General features: G+C 55.4%; 1 protein-coding gene across 4 annotated transcripts in view; it reads right to left on the reverse strand.

Moving 5' to 3' along the window:
• Positions 1 to 3,948: 3,948 nt before the first annotated feature.
• The window catches only part of ABCC8 (ATP binding cassette subfamily C member 8), a 70,061-nt gene continuing 56,120 nt past the window's right edge, over positions 3,949 to 17,889 (reverse strand). For all 4 annotated transcript variants that reach the window (XM_040988435.1, XM_040988434.1, XM_040988436.1 and 1 more), the window contains 16 exons: positions 17,278 to 17,377; positions 16,895 to 17,136; positions 16,629 to 16,795; positions 15,592 to 15,661; positions 15,006 to 15,163; positions 13,083 to 13,175; positions 9,366 to 9,468; positions 8,742 to 8,855; positions 8,292 to 8,412; positions 8,071 to 8,201; positions 6,769 to 6,847; positions 6,492 to 6,600; positions 6,132 to 6,235; positions 5,363 to 5,496; positions 4,684 to 4,746; positions 3,949 to 4,186 (listed from right to left, as the gene is read on the reverse strand). In XM_040988435.1, coding sequence (XP_040844369.1) covers positions 4,049 to 4,186; positions 4,684 to 4,746; positions 5,363 to 5,496; positions 6,132 to 6,235; positions 6,492 to 6,600; positions 6,769 to 6,847; positions 8,071 to 8,201; positions 8,292 to 8,412; positions 8,742 to 8,855; positions 9,366 to 9,468; positions 13,083 to 13,175; positions 15,006 to 15,163; positions 15,592 to 15,661; positions 16,629 to 16,795; positions 16,895 to 17,136; positions 17,278 to 17,377 — 1,926 coding nt within the window. In that variant the 3' untranslated portion in view covers positions 3,949 to 4,048. The remainder of the gene's footprint in view (positions 4,187 to 4,683; positions 4,747 to 5,362; positions 5,497 to 6,131; positions 6,236 to 6,491; positions 6,601 to 6,768; positions 6,848 to 8,070; positions 8,202 to 8,291; positions 8,413 to 8,741; positions 8,856 to 9,365; positions 9,469 to 13,082; positions 13,176 to 15,005; positions 15,164 to 15,591; positions 15,662 to 16,628; positions 16,796 to 16,894; positions 17,137 to 17,277; positions 17,378 to 17,889) is intronic.

The raw sequence follows: 17,889 nt of genomic DNA on the forward strand, positions 1-17,889 counted from the left end.
ACCTGGATCCGGCTTTCCTTTTTTCCTCTCTGCCTCACACTACGGCTCACTTGTCCATTGCCTACTCAAGCTCCCTGGCCCTGCGGATGCCCCACCTGACCCGGATCCCTGCCCAGCTCTCCTACCTGCTGGCTACCCTGAGCCTGCCACCCTCCCCAGACTCCTAGGCCCCACCCAGCCTGCCTTCTCAGCCACCTCTGAACTTGGCACCTGAGATCTTACCAACGAACTGGGTTGCACACCTCCCCCACGAGTCTCCCGCCTCACCCATCTCTGTCCCCTTTCCCTCCGGGATCCAGCTTCACGTCCGGGCCACCTCATGCTCTCCACGTAAGCCCCAGCCTCCTACCCCACCCATTCTGCGGCTCGCCCTTCGGATCCCCCTCCAGCTCGCGCCCTCTCTGTCTCCTTGGGATCTCGCGCCCTTCGGAGTCACCACCCTTCCCAGCTTGCGCCCCACGCGCGACCCCGCCGATCTCGCTCTGTCCGGGTCGCGGCCTCCCGGGCTGGTCCAGCCGCACGCCTGCCCGTCCGCGCCGCGGCCCCCGCCCGGCGCCCGGTGCCCGCCCCGCCCGCGCGTCGCCGCGGCACCTGCTCCTGCTGCTCAAGCCGCGGCCGCCGCTCCCCCTCCCGTCGCCCTGCTGCGCGCGGCCGGCAGATTTCCCGTCGCCGTGGGTCTGTCGGTCCGGGCAGGACGACCCGTGCTAGGCTGGGGTGGAAGCCCGCGCGCCAGGGGGGCGTCCGGGGAGCCCAGAGGGGGCGCGGGGTCCGCCAGGGGGAGCCCGACCTGTGCCGGAGCGGGAGTGGGGCGGGCACAGGGCGCACGCTCCGCCCATCGCCGATCTCACCGCCCCCCAACACCTCCTGGCGCCTGGGACTCCACTCCCAACTGGCAAAGAGGGTCTTGGTGCCGGCCCTCCCAGGCTGGGATGGCTGCCCCCCTGGCCCTGGCTTCCCTCCTTCTTCTCTCCCATGTGCAGTCGGGTCGGCGTCGGTCTCTCGCCCAGCTCTTGGGTTTCCAGGGCGAGAAGCCGCTGAGTCCCCGCTGTCGGGTCCGGGTCCGTTAGGTGGCCCGAGGACTACTAACAGTCCTTTTGGATGTGCTCCTGATCTTCTCTCCATCCCGGACCTTCTGAGAAGACTAGGAAATCTCGGACTCCCTCTCCACTAACAAAACAAAACAAAACAAAACAAAACAAAACAAAACAAAACAAAACAAAACAAAACAAAACCTTGCTTTCCTAGGCGCAGTCCGCCTCCGACCTAGTACAGGGTGGCCGGGGTCCCTTGGACCACCCCGTGCCCTGCACACGTGTTTCATGAATGCTTTGAGGACTCCCTTTAATCCCATTTTCCATCACCTTTCTGAAATTCCCTCGTTTTAACCTGGGAAGCAGGGAGGGGCCGGCAGGATGAAAGCCCCAGGGGACAGGGAGGAACTTCTGAGGTTGCTACTGTCGCTGAGCCTTGTGAAGAGGAGTCTGGGTGAGCCTCCAGCCCAGTACCACCTGCCTGTCCCTCCCCATGGACGGTGGTGCGGAAGGAGGGTGGGTCTGCGCTGTGGGAAGGCTGGGGCTGGGCTGAGGACACTGGTTGGATCAAAGTGGCTTCTCTTAGAGGGGATGTTCTTGGCTGGAGGGTGTGTGAGCCAAGGCTGGTGAACACTCTGGTACTTTATTGCGGGGTTTGGGACTGAATGAGGATTTGGGCCTTGGGTGTCCAGCAAGGCTTCAACGCGGGTCCTTATGTGCCCCACTGCTTCCCTCCAGGCCCTGGGGCTTTGGTGGATGGCTGAAGTCCTGAAGGCCTGCTTCCCTGTGCTCCTTTCCTGAGAGATCCCACGATGCAGGGGAGTGCAGAGTCCCAGGGTGGAGACATCTCAGAGCTGGAAGGGCTCAGCCTGGAGGCTTCCCCTGTTTCCTGCTGTGCCATCCAAGAGGGTGCAACTTCCGCTTCTGCTTCCTCACGCTGCTCCCTCCCTCCCACTGTGCTGCTGCGGCCCTTTCTGGCTCCAAAGCCCTTTGTGCTCCATTTGCACTTTGTGATGACATCCAAGGCGCTCTGCTCTGCTCCCTCCCTTGCCTCCCTGGTCAACCAGCATTCCTAACTCACCCTAGGCCCTGGCTCCTGCTTCCCCTTTTGCCCTCATGATCTCTTCTAACCTTTTGTCCACCCAATGTGAACGAACTCCTTTCCTGTCCTTCATGCAAAATGTAACATCAACAGATACATAGGTAAACATATATATATGTATTCATCTAGAGGAGCTGTGTAATAAACACCAGCATACCAAAGAAGTGAAGATACATTGCAGCAAGCATCTCTATTCCTGAATAAAAGATGGACTCCCAATGAAACTGTTAAATATGTCTTGACAGTAGATGCTGGATTGTCAACGATTTTCTATATACCTACAATGTCATGATACACTTAAATATGGACTTATAAATGTTGCTAAAGGACTATACTATTATAATAACAGAGGAGAACAGTAGGGGGTTGGGGGAATAGGAAGGGTGGAAGGGGAAATCTCTGAGCCTATAAAACTGTATCATGAAGAATATAAATAAGAAAATAATAAATCCTGCCTTTCCCAGGCAGCCTGCCAGGCCTCAAGGGACTCTCCCTTTCTGAGTCCCTCTGGCTTCTGGAACCTCCAGGAGGGTCTGCCCTGAGCCTCCCTTCAGTGACAGAGGAGGGATAGAGTCCTCATGTGGAGTCTGATCCCCTGGATGCAAGCCCAAGATCCCTTGGCTTGTGCCCCCATTCTGATAAGCCAGAATTGTAGTCAACATGTAAGTTAAAGCAAAATGATGTGCAAACAAGCACCTGCCATTTCCTGGCCAAGGGCAGATGAGCACTTCCGTGGGGTGATGGAGAGGGAGTCAGGACAGCTTTTGTTTTGGCCTCCCTGGTATCTGGGCTCTAACCTCTCCCAACCACCCCCTGGCTGACTTGTGGTACAGGCACTGCGTGTTCTCTCTGAAGAATCAGACAGGGATGGGGATTGGGGCAGAGAGATGGGGACATCTGATCCAGGGTGTATTCCAACTCTCTGACTCCAGGTATTGGGCAAGGGTAGGAAGGAGTTTCAAGTTGGTACATTGAGGCTTTTGCTGTGAGTTTGGGGGAGGAACATAGCTCTTTCTTCTTGAGTTTTCCAGGGGACAAAGTGTAAATGGTGTGGTCATCCATCATCCGCAAGGGAGAGGAAATGGAGCTTAAACATGGAGACCAATGTCAGAAGGTCCTCAAAGTGGTACAGCCAGCCACACTCTATAACAACCTCATGTTTTCATTTGAGGTGGGTTCCTGTCATTCACAGTGGAAACATTAACAATTCAGGATATCCAGCTCATGTGATTTCAATCCAAGAATGACAAGGGCAAGGAAGGGGATCCAGCTGTATGGAGATATCTTAAGTGAATCATAGCAATGCCATCAATCACCTTTACTATGGACCAGAAGGCAGCCACTTTTCCCTAGCTCATAGCTCCTAGCCCTAGGTGACAGTAGAACTGTGAAGTGTGGTCATCAGTTTCAGGGAGGCCAGAGGGGTGGGTCTCCAATCCAGTATGACTGATGTCCTTATAAGAATACATACACAGTCCAGAGGCAGGTGCAGAGAGGAAGGGCCACGTGAAGACGCAGGGTCTGTCTGGAAGCCAAGGACCAAGGTCTCGGGAGAAAGCAAACCTGCCAACACCTTGATCTTGGATATGAACCTCTGCAATGGTGACGTGAGTTTCTGTTGCTAAGGTCTCCCAGTGTGCGGTATTTTGTCATGACAGTCTAACAAATACAGTCCTTGGTTCACAGATGAGAAAACCTCCTTTTGTCCATGCCCATGTGGATCCTTCAGTTCTGCCCCATGCCAAAGACAGGCGGCTCCTGATACCCACAGTCCGCTCGCTGCCCACCCCTGCCCATCAGACATATGGCTTCCAGTAGCAAAGACAGAATCTCTTTATTCACAAGCGATTGGAAGGTAGAAAACCCAGGCTGGGGGGCCAGAGGACAGGGCAAGAACAACCCCAGCTCTGGCAGGTCACTTGTCTGCACGCACAAAGGAGGCGAAGACGCTGTCCTTGCGGCTGAGCAGCTTCTCAGGTTTGTCAAACTCCAAGATGGCACCTCGCTTCAGGACAATCACCAGGTCCGCGCTCAGGATGGTATGTACACGATGCTGGGTAGGCAGGAGGGGCTGGTCAGCGTAGCAGGCCGGGCGGGGGTGGGGGGTCAGAATGTCTCATCTGTGGTAATTGCTTCTTCCTGAGTGGCTCTGAACCAAGCCTGCCATCCTCAAATATTGCCCTCTCCCCTCACATCTCTGTTCTCCCCTCACCTGACTGCAGCACCCAGAGGTCCCCATAGCTCCCCCACCCAACGCCTACTTTCTATGGATTAGTAACCCCGGCCTAGCTCACAGGGCCTTGGGATGGGATGGACCTTGGAACCTGGAAAAAGAGAGGGGAGGGCCAAGGGAAGCAGGTGCACCCCAGCTCCCTACCCTGCAACCCAGGCTCCCTGCCAGTCCTCCAGACTGCTGGCTCTGACCTGCTCCAGGGTCCTTTCTTGATTATAAGGACCAGGCCAGCCCTGGGGCTGCCCATGGATGACAGTCCCTCAGGAGGCCAGTCCTTTCTCTGGGGTCCCCCTACACCCCTTTGAAGGGCCGCTTACCGCGATGGTGACCACAGTGCGGTCTGCAAAGGCCGTCATCACCACCTTTTGGAGGATGTTCTCCTGCCGGGTGGAGGCAGCAGCTGTTGGCTCACATGTCCCATGGATGTAGTACCCAGGTCCCATTTGACCCCAACCCTGGCCCCAGCCACCTCTTATCTGATCCCAATCCCTGTAAGTCGAGAATTTGAGAGTTAGACTCAGACAGTCAGTGTCTGCATGGGCTGGAGATGGATGACAGGTGTAAAGTCTATGTGTGTGATGTGTATGGTGGTTTGATGTGTGGTCTCATGTGTGCGACTGTATGTGTGGTTAGTGTGTGATTTTATATGTGTGATTGTGTGTGGTTTGTAGTTTTGTGTGTGTGTTTGTGTGTGTGTGTGTGGTATGTGTGTAGTTCTGTGTGGCTGCTTGTGGTTATATATATGTGTGTGATTGTGTATTATGTGTGGGTGTATGTAATTGTGGTTGTGTATGTGTTTGTGTGTGTCTGTTTGTAGTTTTGCACATGTGTGGTTTTGTGTGTGTGTATAAAATGTCCCTAAGACTAGAGGGAGTCAGGCCCGCAAATCCTTTGCCTTTTGGATCACACACAGCTCTTAGCCTCAGCACCAGTGTGTGCACACCTCTCTCTAACACCTTCCACAACCCTGCCGAAGGTCTGCCTCCCAGCACCGACCGTGGCCATGTCGATAGACGCTGTGGCCTCATCCATGATGAAGATGCTTGTCTTCCGCACAAAGGCCCGAGCCAGGCAGAACAACTGCCTTTGGCCCTGGCTGAAGTTCTCCCCACCTTCCGTGATAATGGCATCTGCAAAGAGCCCCCAGACAGGGAGCAGGATCATGTTAACCCCACGCCACACGTGAGCCAGACGGGGCGGCTTAGGGAAAATGCAGACTGGGTACAAATAGGTGGATGTGGGTCCGTGAGCTCAGGTGTGTGCAGTGTGGCTGCAGCTGACCCAACAACACAGCCTGCAGTAAGAAGGGCACTGAGTACATTAACACGACCCTGAGCTGCCCTGGCTGCCTCTGTGTAGGCTTTGGGATGGGGACCAGGCCATGAGTGAAGCTGTCCTTTCCTCTCCTGGGCAGGCAGGCAGGTAGACGGGGCAGGGCAGGACTGAGGACACTGCCGCGGTACTGAGGAACCTGCCATCTCTGTCTCATGGGGACCCACTTCCAAGGTCCCCCTGTGTCCTGCAAGAAGGACCATACCCAGGACTGACAGGTTGTGTGACTGGGGCAAATCCCCTGAGCTCCCTGAGTACCTGCATGGGGAAAGGAAGAACTAAACGGTCTCAGGGTGGCAGGGACAAGGGAGTCCTGCCAGATCCCAGGCTGCCAATAAGGGCACACCTAAGCCATGGGCACATGGCTTCCCTCTCTGTCCCTGATGGTTCCTTTAGTGCCCAGCATCCCAGGGACGTGGCCAGGAGTAGTTACCGAGGCCTCCTGGCAGTGCCTTCACCACCAGCTTCAGTTGGGCAATCTCCAGGGCCTCCCACAGTGTGCTGTCGGAACACTTCTTCTCGGGGTCCAGGTTAAATCTGGAGGGGCACACAAAGCCCCCGTGGAGAGGGCAGGAGGGGGCAGAGTGAGAACTGATGGCCCTGAGGGAGCACTGGAGGTGGTGTGGCAGTGGCTGTGGGACTTGTTACCAGCACCTGCCTGGGTGGTGATCACCACAGACAGGCCTTCCTGTGAGCTGCCCGCCCCATCCCCACCCTCTCTATGCATCCACTCTGTGGGAGCCTCCCTGCCCTTGGGATAGGAGGGCCTGGCAGGGCAGTAATGGGTACTCACCGGATGGTGCCGCTGAAGAGGACGGGGTCCTGCAGGATGATGGAGAGGCGTGAGCGCAGAGTGTGCAGTGGCAGCTTGGCAATGTCAATGCCATCTATGATGATGCGCCCTGTACAGAGATGAAGGCACAGGGCCAGGGCCAGGGTTAGCCTGGGATGGGGCACCTGGTTAGAATGTCCAGGAAGGTAGCAACACCTGACTCTGTACCGAGGCTGGTTATTGTGAATGTGTGTGTATAGGAGGGATGTGTGTGACCCGCCAGTGCTGTGCAGCTCACCTTCAAACATGTCCACCATGCGGAAGAAGGCAAGAGAGAAAGAAGACTTCCCACTGCCCGTGCGGCCGCAGATGCCAATCTAGAATGAGAGAAGCAGGTGGGCTTCGGAAGCCTTGGGGTTGCTGCGGCACCATCCGGCTCTGCACTGTGGATGTCATGCACGGTGGGAGGTCATAGGGTCCCCTGCTGTCCAGGTCTTGTGCCCAGCCAGCTTTCTTTGGGCCAGGGCTGGGTTCAGGATGGGGTTTGTTTCCTGCGCTGAGTGCAGCAGGGGCCCATGGTGGAGCCCGAGAGAGAAGCACAGGGTGCAGATGTCCCCTGGCCGGGGCCCTCGTGTGGGTCTGCATGTGCTCCGTGTGAGGCTGCTGCATGTGCCACATTGTGTCTCTACGTGCACAAACTTGTGAGGCCGACTAAAGCATGCAGGGATGTGCCTGTATGCCCAGCTTAAACTGCAGCCATGTCTGTATTGCCTCCTGGTTCTCGGGTAGTGGCAGAAATTACAGTGAGGGGCTGGGTCTTGGGCGTGGCGGTGCACAGGCTGCTTGGGACACCTGTATGCTGAATGGGAGAGTCTGGCTTTGGGTCTTGGCTCTGCTTTCAATCCCAGCTTGCTGCTTACATGCACCCTGGGAAGCAGCAGTGAGAGCTCGAGTAACTGGGTGCCTGTCATCCCTGCAGGAGACTCTGCTGGTGTTTCTGCTCCTGACTTTGGCCTGGCCCAGTTATGGCTGTTGGGGGCATCTGGGGAGTGTGCTAGCAAACAGCAGATGACTGTCTACCTTCCTAATCAATGAAAACAAGTCATAAAAACCAGAATCAATTATAATCAATAAGAGGCCAGGCCAGAGACACGGATGGACAGGAGCGGATGGGACGGGGACGGGGATTATATTTAAAGGCTACAGTGAGGAGGTCAGTCACAGACAATGACAGAGACAGAGATGGAAGGAGAAGTAGGGGAGCAGGGGAGGTCAGGAGGATGATTTGGGTGGGAATGCTGGCCAAGCTGGATCCCTGACAAGGGCAGCCTTACCCTGTGCCCCTGGGGCTCAGGGGGTTGTGCTCTAGGGAAATCCCTAGACCATTTGCAAGGAACAAGATCCTGACCGCACTGCCCCTCTCCCATCAGGAGGAATCCGGGTCATCGCCTCCTTTGTGGATAAGCCAGGAAACAGGTGTGTGTGTGTGTGTGTGTGTGTGTGTGTGTGTGTGTGTGTGTTTGTGAGGAGCAGCAGCAGGAGAGGCGAGGACAGGGAAGGTGGCCTGAGCCCGGCTGGCAGCTGGGGATGGAGATCTGACCTTCTGCCCCGGGGAGATGAGAGCGTTGACGTGCTTCAGCACAGGCTTCAGGGAGCTGTCGTAGCGCACACTCAGGTTCTGGATCTGGATCTTGCCTTGGTCTGGCCAGTTCTTAGGGATCAGTGAAGGAGCTGGGGGCCGGGCTGGGGGTCAGCCAGCAGGCGTAGGCCACAGCCAGGACCTAGACTCCCACCCATTCTTGCTGTTGCTGCACCCCTCACCCAGCAGCCCCTCGTAGCTCTCTGCTTCCGTATTCAGGAGCCCGTGGATCCGCTTCACAGCCCCTAGCTGCAGCTCCATGTCTGCCAGGTTTCTCACCATCCAGTTGAGGTAGTTGGAGACCTGTGGGGATCATGGCTGTCATTGGTACTCAGCTGTCATAGCTCTGTCCCCAGCTGTCAGGATGGTGGAAGAGGCTCACAGCCCTCCCATCCTCCGATGTCCTTGCTGCCTACCAGCTGCCCACCAGTGGCCCATGTTGGAGGGTCACAACCAAGATAGCTTCTCACCTATCACCTGGCTCCTGCAGGCTGTCTCCCTGTTCAGTGCACTGGTCCCTCTGAGATGAGACTCTGCTTATCCTCAACTGGGGTGACTCACGTGTCAGCTGGGGAAGGCACAGTCCTGGGGCTGGAATATGACCCCACCCCTCCCAGCCCAAGGTCACTCACCATGAGGGCATATGTGAGGCCCAGGCCCACAAGGCCAGCAGAGAGCTCCCTGTGCAGGGAGTTGGAGATGGAAGTTGCTGCCGCGATGAGCACTACACATGCACCAATGTACTCCTGCAGAGAGAACAGCCGCCTGGGCCCTTGGGGGCTGGAGCCACAGACTCCCATCTGGCTCGCCCTCCTCCAGGGCAGACAGCAGCTCTACTGTGCCTGGCTCCAGCTTTGCCACTCATGCAAATGGCAGCAGCTGCAGGAGGCCTTGAAGCCTGGGGTCCCTGGAGCCAGACTTTGCCCACATCCCAACTACCTGCACACACCTGTTCAGGTGGTCCTGCCCAGGTAAGCCTCATTAGTTGGCCTGTCATGCACACAATACACATGCATCATGTGTCCCTCAGCAGTTTCACACTCATCACAGTTACACACACAGTTGTCCTGGCTCCTGACACAGTCCCGAGAGAGCCAAGCCTCCAGGTAGTAACTGGGGGTGAAGTTGCTGGGAGGACACCAGGCCTGAGCTAGGCAGTGGCTCAGTGGCCTCGCAATCCAGCTCCCACCCCCTGGTTCATGTTCGGCTCCACAGCCCTATCAGAACCCTGGACTGTGGCCTGGAGTGGCACTTGCCATGCGAACTTCTAGCCACCTGTTGGCAGCCGTGAGGAAGAGGGAGGCGATGTTGTTGGAGTCTGTGTATTCAAGGAGCTTCTGCTGGAACCGGGCCTCATACCTGGGAGGGAAATAAGGGCCCAAGAAGGTCCAAGGAGCATGTGGACTCTCCATCCCTATGGAGGGGCCACCTGAGCCTCCACAGACGCCAGACGTGCCATTCCCACCTGGAGACCCCTGGCTCTTCCCCACCTGTGCCATTCCCCTCTGGAGACCCCTGGCTCATCTTGTCTGATCCAAGCCTGATGAGGATGCTGTCTGCTTTACATTCCTGCCTTCCCTCCAGGACCTGTTCTTTTCCCCATGTCTTTCCTGTTAAAATAAAGGACACTTCCATCCCTCTACCCGGCTGCTGAGGCCAGAAACCAAGGCATCACCTGCCTCACTCCAGCCTTCTCAGAAAGTTCCCTAATGTCTTCTTCAAATAGTCCTTGCCTCTGCCCACCTCCCTGCCACTTCCTACCCAGTACAAACTCCCCCATGGGCTGCCGCCTCAGCTCCCTAACAGGTGCATCTGCTGACTCCCTAGGTGTACTCCACCTAGCATCATTGTTCTACATCAAAAACCATGCACCATTTCTGTGCTGCTCAGAGAACAGTCTCCCATTGCTTTTGGGATAAAGAATTGTCCCCTTGCCAGGGGCCTGGGTGAGTTGCTCCTGCAACTTTATTCCTTGCCATAAATGCCTTTGCTCACTATGCTGCCCCAGGCTTTTAGGAACTTTGTGACAACACTGAGCTCTTCTGCATCCCAGGACCTTTGCACATGCTGGCCCCTGTGCCTGGACCATTTTCTTTCTCTGCTCTTTCCAAAGCTCCTTCTCCCCCTTCAGCTCTTGAGTGGTATCTTCTGAGAAAGGCCTTTCCCAGCCACTACCTTATCCAAAGCCTTTTGTCAAATTTAAGCTGTGCCGGTCTCCCTCATCATCCTCTCTTTGCAACCTGCTCGTGTCGTAGGGTCTGTTTGTGTGATCATTTCTCTAGCTGCTTTGGTTCCATTTCTTGCCCTGGAAAATCCATGAGAATGGAGGGCAGGCCTGATTGGGCACTGCTATATCCTAGCACCTGGCACTATCTGTAACTATTTGTTGAACAAGTAAATAGAAGCTTCCTGACCATCTAAGGCAGATGAGATCTCTCTATACAGAGAACTCTAAAGGGTTCTATCCCACCCCCATGTCCTCAACGTGTTCCCCTGCATGACTGTGCTTGGACCTGCCTCCTCTCTCTGACCAGTCTGGGCTCCTCAGCCACCTCCCTCAGGCCTTGCTGGTGTTTGCTGAGAGAAGCTGGCAGGAAGTGGAGGGAGTGCTTGCTAGAGTCTGAATTCGCAGAATGGATACTGGTTGATGACTGAAGGGACAAATGGAAAGCAGTTTCTGGAGAGGACCAAACTCCAGGGACACAGAAGGGCTCCAGAAAGTACCTTACATTGGCTGCTCCCTCCCAGGAAGTGCTTGTTGGCATTTGCTTGTTGCTGGGCGGATGGTGTGTGTCTGGGGAGACAGGAGTGAATCTCTGGGCAGTGAGAGAGTGTGTGATTGCACAGCTGCAGGGTGGCTGGGGCAGGTGTGTGATGTGTCAGAGGAAGTGTGAGCTTGAAGAGTTTGAGCAGTGTGTGCTGAAGAGGTGTGTGTGTGCGTGTGTGCATGTGTGTGTGTGTGCATGCACAGGTGTGGAAAGGGCCCCAGCTTTGCAGCAGTGCACAGTCAGATTGCATGCCGACCATCAAAACCTGTGTGTTAGGACCAAGCCTCCAGTTTCCTCATCAGCAAAGTCGAACTATTACTAGCCCAACAGGAGATGACTTCTGAGCCCAGTGCTGGGCTCTCCCGGAGCTCCCTGGGGGAAGCAGCAAGGAAAGTTCAGGAGGTCAGACTAGCCCTGGCACTCAGCACCTGTGTGACCTCGTCTGGGTGCCCAGCCAGTCTGTGGAGGTCTCAATTCTGTAGCTGTGGAGCATGGCTCCTTGTACCTGTGCCATGGGGCTCTTGGGACGCTAACTGCAATGATGCACACACAGCACTGAGTAGGATTCCTGGTGTGTGGTGCGTGTGCAGGCAGGAAATGCCACTTAGCTCTCAACAGGGCCACCTGCTGGGCTAAAGCCAGGAAGCGAAACACACTCATGGATGATTAAAAAGTCTTTTGTCAAATTTAAGAATCATTTGCCATGTCAGTGTAGTGTAGTATGTGAGGCTTTGCTGGGCAACAGCTCCTTGGGCCAACCACAGGCTTGCCTGGCGCTGGGGACAGACAGGATGCTGGAAGTCACTACTTATGAGAGGGTCTGGTGTCTTCCCCCTGTGTCAGCCCGGAGCTCCCTGGGATGCCAATGGTGAGAGGGAACATGAGCAAGACCTAGAGTAGAAGTGAGGCCCAGCAGAGGGTCCAGGACCGGCAGGCTGAAGGCACTGGGGAAATGCAGGCTGGAGACGAACAAGGGGCTTGCATGGGGTCAGGGGAAGTCCAAGGGGCTAAGCCACAGCCAGGGGGAGCATGGTCTATTTCATTTAGCTTCATTCCCACACGACCCATAAGAGGGTGTTACCCTGTGGCCCCTGGGCTTGCATACTGAATGTAGTGCTGCCCAGGGGCCTGGGCACCTCCTGACACTGGGCTGGACTTCATAGGTTAGGGAGGAAGACACCAGCCTCACTGGGGAAGACCTAGGCTATGTCCTGAGAACAACCCTAAGGTTACTCCTGGCCACAGGGCTTTGTATCACATGTAATTGTCATGCCCACAGCAGCTGTGCCATCCTAAAACAACCCACTATCACTCACTGGCTGAGACTCAGAGCCCGGGGCTCAATTCTCTGGGCCAGGAGTCTCTGGCCTGTCTGGCTGGAGGAGTGGTGCCCGAGACCCGATCCTGGGGCGGCTATTGCTTCCTCACTCCCCGGCAGCCTCAACACTCCCATCCAGCCAAACGTCACTCTGCAGGGTGGCAAGTAGATGGCAGGACACTGACTTTTTTGGGAAAGTCTTCCAACCTGGTGAATTTCTATCCATCCTTTGAGTCCTGGGTCTGATGACACCTCCTACATGAAGCCCTCTGTGACTGCTTCCCTTCTGTGTTCTCCCACAGCCCTTGTCTTTCCTTTCAGAGTGTCTGCTCAAAGCTTGGCCTATAAATGCCTGCAGCTTCACCTGACTCAGTTTTTAGTGCCTGACATGGAACACACAGTAAGCACTCAGCGAATGACTAGTGAATGAACTGGTAGGTTCATGTGTGAGCTTTGTGGGGCCTTTTGTAGAAAGTTCTGCAATCTCTCTATAAGGTGTCTCCTTGTTTGTGCAATGGGAACAGTCGTGCCCACCACCCAGGGGTGCCATGCAGCATGAATAAGAATAGCAGAGTGCTCAGCATGACACAGTTGACTAAAGAAGGCCTCAAGCCTGGTCCACATCGTCTAGAACTTTTCTAGCATGTACTCAAGGCCTCATCTCAGCCTTGTTTCCATGTGCCAGGGTTCACAGGCATCCAGGGTCTGCCTGCAAGGCTTGAGTTTTCTTCTCTAGATCCAATAGCTGATGCTCACCTGGCCTGTCCCAGCCACTGCACATAACCAGTTCTTAGGGCCTGAGGAGGGACCCCGAGAACTGAATCTCATGACCTGAGACCTGGCCCCACCCTCATGCCACTGCTACCCTAGGGGAATTTGACTTGTACCTGAAGGCCCGGATGGTGGTGAGGCCTTCCACAGTCTCAGCAAAGTGAGAGAGCAGTGGGAGTTGGGTGGTGTCATCCAGCTGTTGCAAGTCCCTGTGCCGGGGACAGAGAACAGTGGTTAAAGGTGTAGGCACAGAGCCCAGATCAGGTCCAAACTCAGCTTGACCCAAGGCTACTGTCTGGGCCTTAGAGAGACCACCTGTCAGGCTGTTGGGGACACTGGGCCAGATTTGCATGCAAAGAGTTTTAACATTGCCCATAGGTACAGGGCCTGCCATCCTGTGCATGACTGGGGACATGTGTGGACCTGTGCATGTGCATCTGCTGCACAGCCTCCTGACCCAGTGAGGCCCGACAGTGACAGTCCCACCCTATAGGAGGACAGTTTGAACCTGAGACTCAGGCCTTCTAGGGCCTCCCTCTCCAGTAATCACAGTAGGCTTTGGCACCTCATAGGGCAGAACCTAAAGAGGGAGGAATGGCCAGAGATTTCCATGGTAACAGACCCACTCCCCACCTTCCCTATAGGTCCACACTGTCGAGTGTGCGAGGACCCAGGTGGTAGGGCTGGGATGCAAGAAGTGGCTTTCTGTGCAAACCATCTCAGGACCTGAGGAGCAGGGAAAACATCTCTGCAGAAGGCAAGAACTGTGGACAACAGCTTGTGCCATGTTCAGGAGGTGCCTGTTGCTGTGCTCCGAGTGCATGCTTAGTGATTAGGGCCAACCCAGACCAGCCTCTGTGTAGACAAAGCTAGATCCCAGGGGGCAAGTAATTGTGGCCAAAAGGCATCTAAATTGAATCATCATTATTGTTAATCAGTCCTGGGACGGTTCCTTGCCAATTCTGTGTACCAGGGAAAAGTAGTTAGCCTTCCTGATGACAGCCTGCAGTAAGAAGTGCGTTTTACCTCACAACTCAGTGCACACATCACGTCCATGACCTGGATAAAGGTTTCATGAAGCAAAGCTTATGAGTACTCCATGAGTACAGTCTGATATTTTCTGTCCTACTTATTTTCTACAAACCAGGCTGTGGGGCTGGCATTGAGGCATAGTAGGTTAAGCTACTGCTAGCAATTCCAACATCCCTTATCAGAGTGCAGGATCATGTCCCAGCTGCCCTGCTTCTGACCAGCCCTTTGCCAATGTGCCTGGAAAGCAGTGGAAGATAGCCCAAGTGCCCAGACCCCTGCCACCCATGTGGGAGACCAGACTAGAGTTCCAGGATCCTGGCTTCCATCCTGCCCTGACCATTGTAGTCATTTAGGGAACGAGCCAGCAAATGGAAGGATTATTTCTTTCTGTTGCTCTGTCTTTTAAATAAACAAGATGCTGGTTGGGATTCATAATATTCATTTCACAACCCACTGATGAGCAGTTGTTGGGTGTTTGAGAAATACTGGCCCCAAACTTTCCCTCTGATTTTCAAAGCTATTAGCTTAATGGAGTCACTGCCCAGAGGATGTGGCAGAGAAAGTTCTCAGGAGGAAACTCAGAGTGGGAAAGCAGGGTGCATGTGTGCACGGTCCTAGGGCTCAAGAGGGCAAATGTACCCAGAGCAGATAGATGGCTGGCAGAGGCTTGCTGCAGTGCAGGCACAGGAGCTGTGCACTGGGCTTTCTGTAACACTCCATACCCCAGGGGCCCTGGTGTCACACATTGCCCAGCAGCCTGGCCAGTGAAATCATACAGCCTTCCTAGAAAACACGAATGATGGGCACAGATTTGACCACACTCCACAGGAGCTGATTCAGACATGATGGTGTGGTGTGCGTGCTGACATGTGCTTCCCTCAGGGCAATGAAACACAGGCACTGGGGAGCAGGACTCCACTGCAGTTATGATGACAATTCTAGGAGATGAACCAAGCCGTCCACTGCCGAGCACCCTTCCTCCCACCTCTGAGGCTGCCAAATGTCACCTGGATGCCACCCGGAAGTACTTCTGGATGAAGTAGCACACGATGGCCAGGGGCAGGAGGGCCACGAGGAACACAGGTGTGACGTAGGAGATGACGGCCAAGGCTGAGACACAGAGCAGCGTGGAGCGGCTCAGGCACTCCAGCGTGGAGGGGATGTGCTGCAGGAAGCCAGGGGGCAGAGAGCCTGGTGAGGTTGCTGTTGGAGGTCACCTGGTCTGCACACTGCTCTCTCCCTTCTCACTGCAGGCCCTCATCTCATCTCGCTCACTCAGCCATTAGCTCTGGGCAGCAGGACTCAGGCCTCTGCTTTTGCATCATCTAGGACAGTGGCAAGACCACAGACTGCGCCTGGAAGAATCTCCTCCACACAGTGAGCCAGGTAGATACAGAATCAGCCAGCAGGTCATGGATCTTGCTTGTCTTGGCTTTAATATGAAGGTCTTAGGGTGGCCCCAGACCTTTAGGCAGCATTAGAAGCTGATGGGGGACCCCCCAGCTCCTCTAACATGGGGTACCCACCCTCACAAGGAGAAGCCCCTGGTCTGATCTCCCTGACCCTGGGTGGGTGTGGCACAGTGCTCCATACCTGGTCAATGGTGTTACAGTCAGATGAAAATCTGTTCAGGATGCTCCCAAGGGGCGTGGTCTCAAAAAACCTAAGATGTAATCAGAAGAACAGTTCCTTAGCCGTTCATCGATCTACTCCTATTGAATGGAGTGAGTCACCTTTCACTGCAGTGTCTTTGAGGCCATCCACAGGGATAGCTTTCTGGGAGCTGTTGGCTTTGTGGGTCAGCAGACATCTGGCTCATGTCCCTGAGCATTCCTGTGCCTGTCCAAAGTGGGGCTGGCCTCTCTCTGGCTCGCTGAATCAAGTCCATATGTGGCCACTGTCACCTTCCTGGCTGTTGGCTGGGCTTGACTCACTCAGCAGCTGCCCTCCAGACAGACAGCCCATCAGCTGACTAAGCCTGGCAGGCCACTCTGGCTGTCAGTGCTCCAGCTGGGACCTGAAGTCAGTCCAAGCCCAGGCAGAGGGGCAACCACAGACTGGGGGCAACAGAAAGGAAAGGAAGCTTGGAGGCTACAGGGGAGCTCATGAAGCTGCAGAGTGTAGCCATGGAAGAGGGGTCAGTTAAACTGTGCACCTGTTGAGATTTTACACAGAGTTGGAACCAGTTCGGCAGTGGCAACAAGACACCCCTTCCACACCCCATAGCCTGTAGGATTTTCGTCCACCCCATTATTGGGGATTAGATCAGCTCCTGCAAGCTGACTGAGGGAGGAGGGAGCGGGGAAATGAGAGCTGAATTTGTAAATGGGAGGACAGGCAGGGGGCAGTGCCTCAGGAAGGGAAGTAGTTTTTCCCCAGATCTGCAGTGCTTATTTGGAAGGACTGTTGTGGCAATTCCATGTACTAACCATGTCAAGTGCCTAGCCCGGTGTCTGGCTGAGTAAATGCCAGCTTCTCCTTGCTTCTTGCAGGAAAACGACACAGGTTTACACTCACTGTCCCACTGCCTCACTCCCACAAAGCGAGGACAAAGTCTAGCCTTACCGCCCATTTTCGAGCACTGAGAGCTGAGGAGGCAAGCAGGAGCAAAGGCCAGGAGCTGGGGGTACCTCATGGGCGCCAGGATGATCTGGTTGAGCAGACTGCGGTGCAGCCTCTTGGCCACCTTCAGCCCCGTCCACTCCACAGTGACAGAAGTGACAAGGCACAGCACGATGCCTAGGCTGCAGAGGACTGTGAACACCATGGCGTAGACTGTCTGGTCCAGGGTGCACTCCTAGATGGGGAGAGGGTTCCGGGTGTAAGGTGTAGGTGGGGCTCAGTTCCCTCCTCCACCATGACCCCAGCCTCCCCTCCATGGGGCAGCCGTTCACACCTGGGTAAGGGAGCAGTTCCTGGCAGTGGGGTTCAGGGTCAGGGCACTGTCAGTCCACTTGGCCAGCCAGTAGTCGATGGCTACCAAGACCATGTGCTTGAGCAGCTGGGAGAAGACAAGCAGTGACAGAAGCAGGACGCCGGCTGAGGACAGGTACTTGGCACAGGCTCGCCATGGGATCTTGGCACGCTGGTGTAGCACTGAAGACAGGCTGTCGTCCTCCTCGCTCTCGGCCACCTCCTCTGCAAGCCCCAAACCCGTCCCATGGGGCATTTTATACCCAACTTACAGATGGGGAAACTGAGGCACACCATAGCACAGGCTTTCATCAGAGGCACCCAAGTTCAGCTAGAACCCTTTGCCTGAGTCCCTGCTGTTTGTACCTTCCTCCTCTTCCTCATCCTGCAGGAGGCCGTCTCTGGAGGACATGGCCCGGGGCAGGCCCTGGGAGGGCTCCGTGACTTTTCTCTCCACAACAGTCTCCTGAAAGACAGATGGGGCCAGGCTCATGTTCCCCAGCTGTGCAGAGGAGAGAACGGAGGCTAGCAGGGCAACCATTCTCGGTGCTGCCCTGAGTTGAGCAGCCAGTTGGCTCCTGCCTGGGAGAGGTTCCAGACAGCCAAAGTTCACCCCTATGTCCTGATGGGGCGAAAGCACCCCAGTGACCCTGTGGGGAACTACCCCTCCCTTCCTGTAGTCTCTATGACTCGGGTGGGGCTGGCTCCTCTCCCTGTGAGTGGGGCACATAACCCAGGACTCGCCAGTCCCCACATTCTGCAGCCCTGGCTACCAGGATGCACCTAGCCATGGGCACAGGACCAGCTTCCAGGAGAACCAGTCCTGGGGCTCTGACTGAGCCCCTGTGACAGAGGCATCCCCTCTCTGGCCATGTCTTGAGCTGGGAGGAATGTGAGCCCATTACTTTTGCTGCTCCTCTCTCCTTAGTTTTAAGAGATAATCATTCTTTAACTTCCCACCATTTCCCCCCCCACCAG

Source organism: Ochotona curzoniae, unplaced genomic scaffold (assembly GCF_017591425.1).
Source record: "Ochotona curzoniae isolate NIBS_2020 unplaced genomic scaffold, NIBS_Ocur_1.0 contig_4877, whole genome shotgun sequence".
NCBI lineage: Eukaryota > Metazoa > Chordata > Mammalia > Lagomorpha > Ochotonidae > Ochotona > Ochotona curzoniae.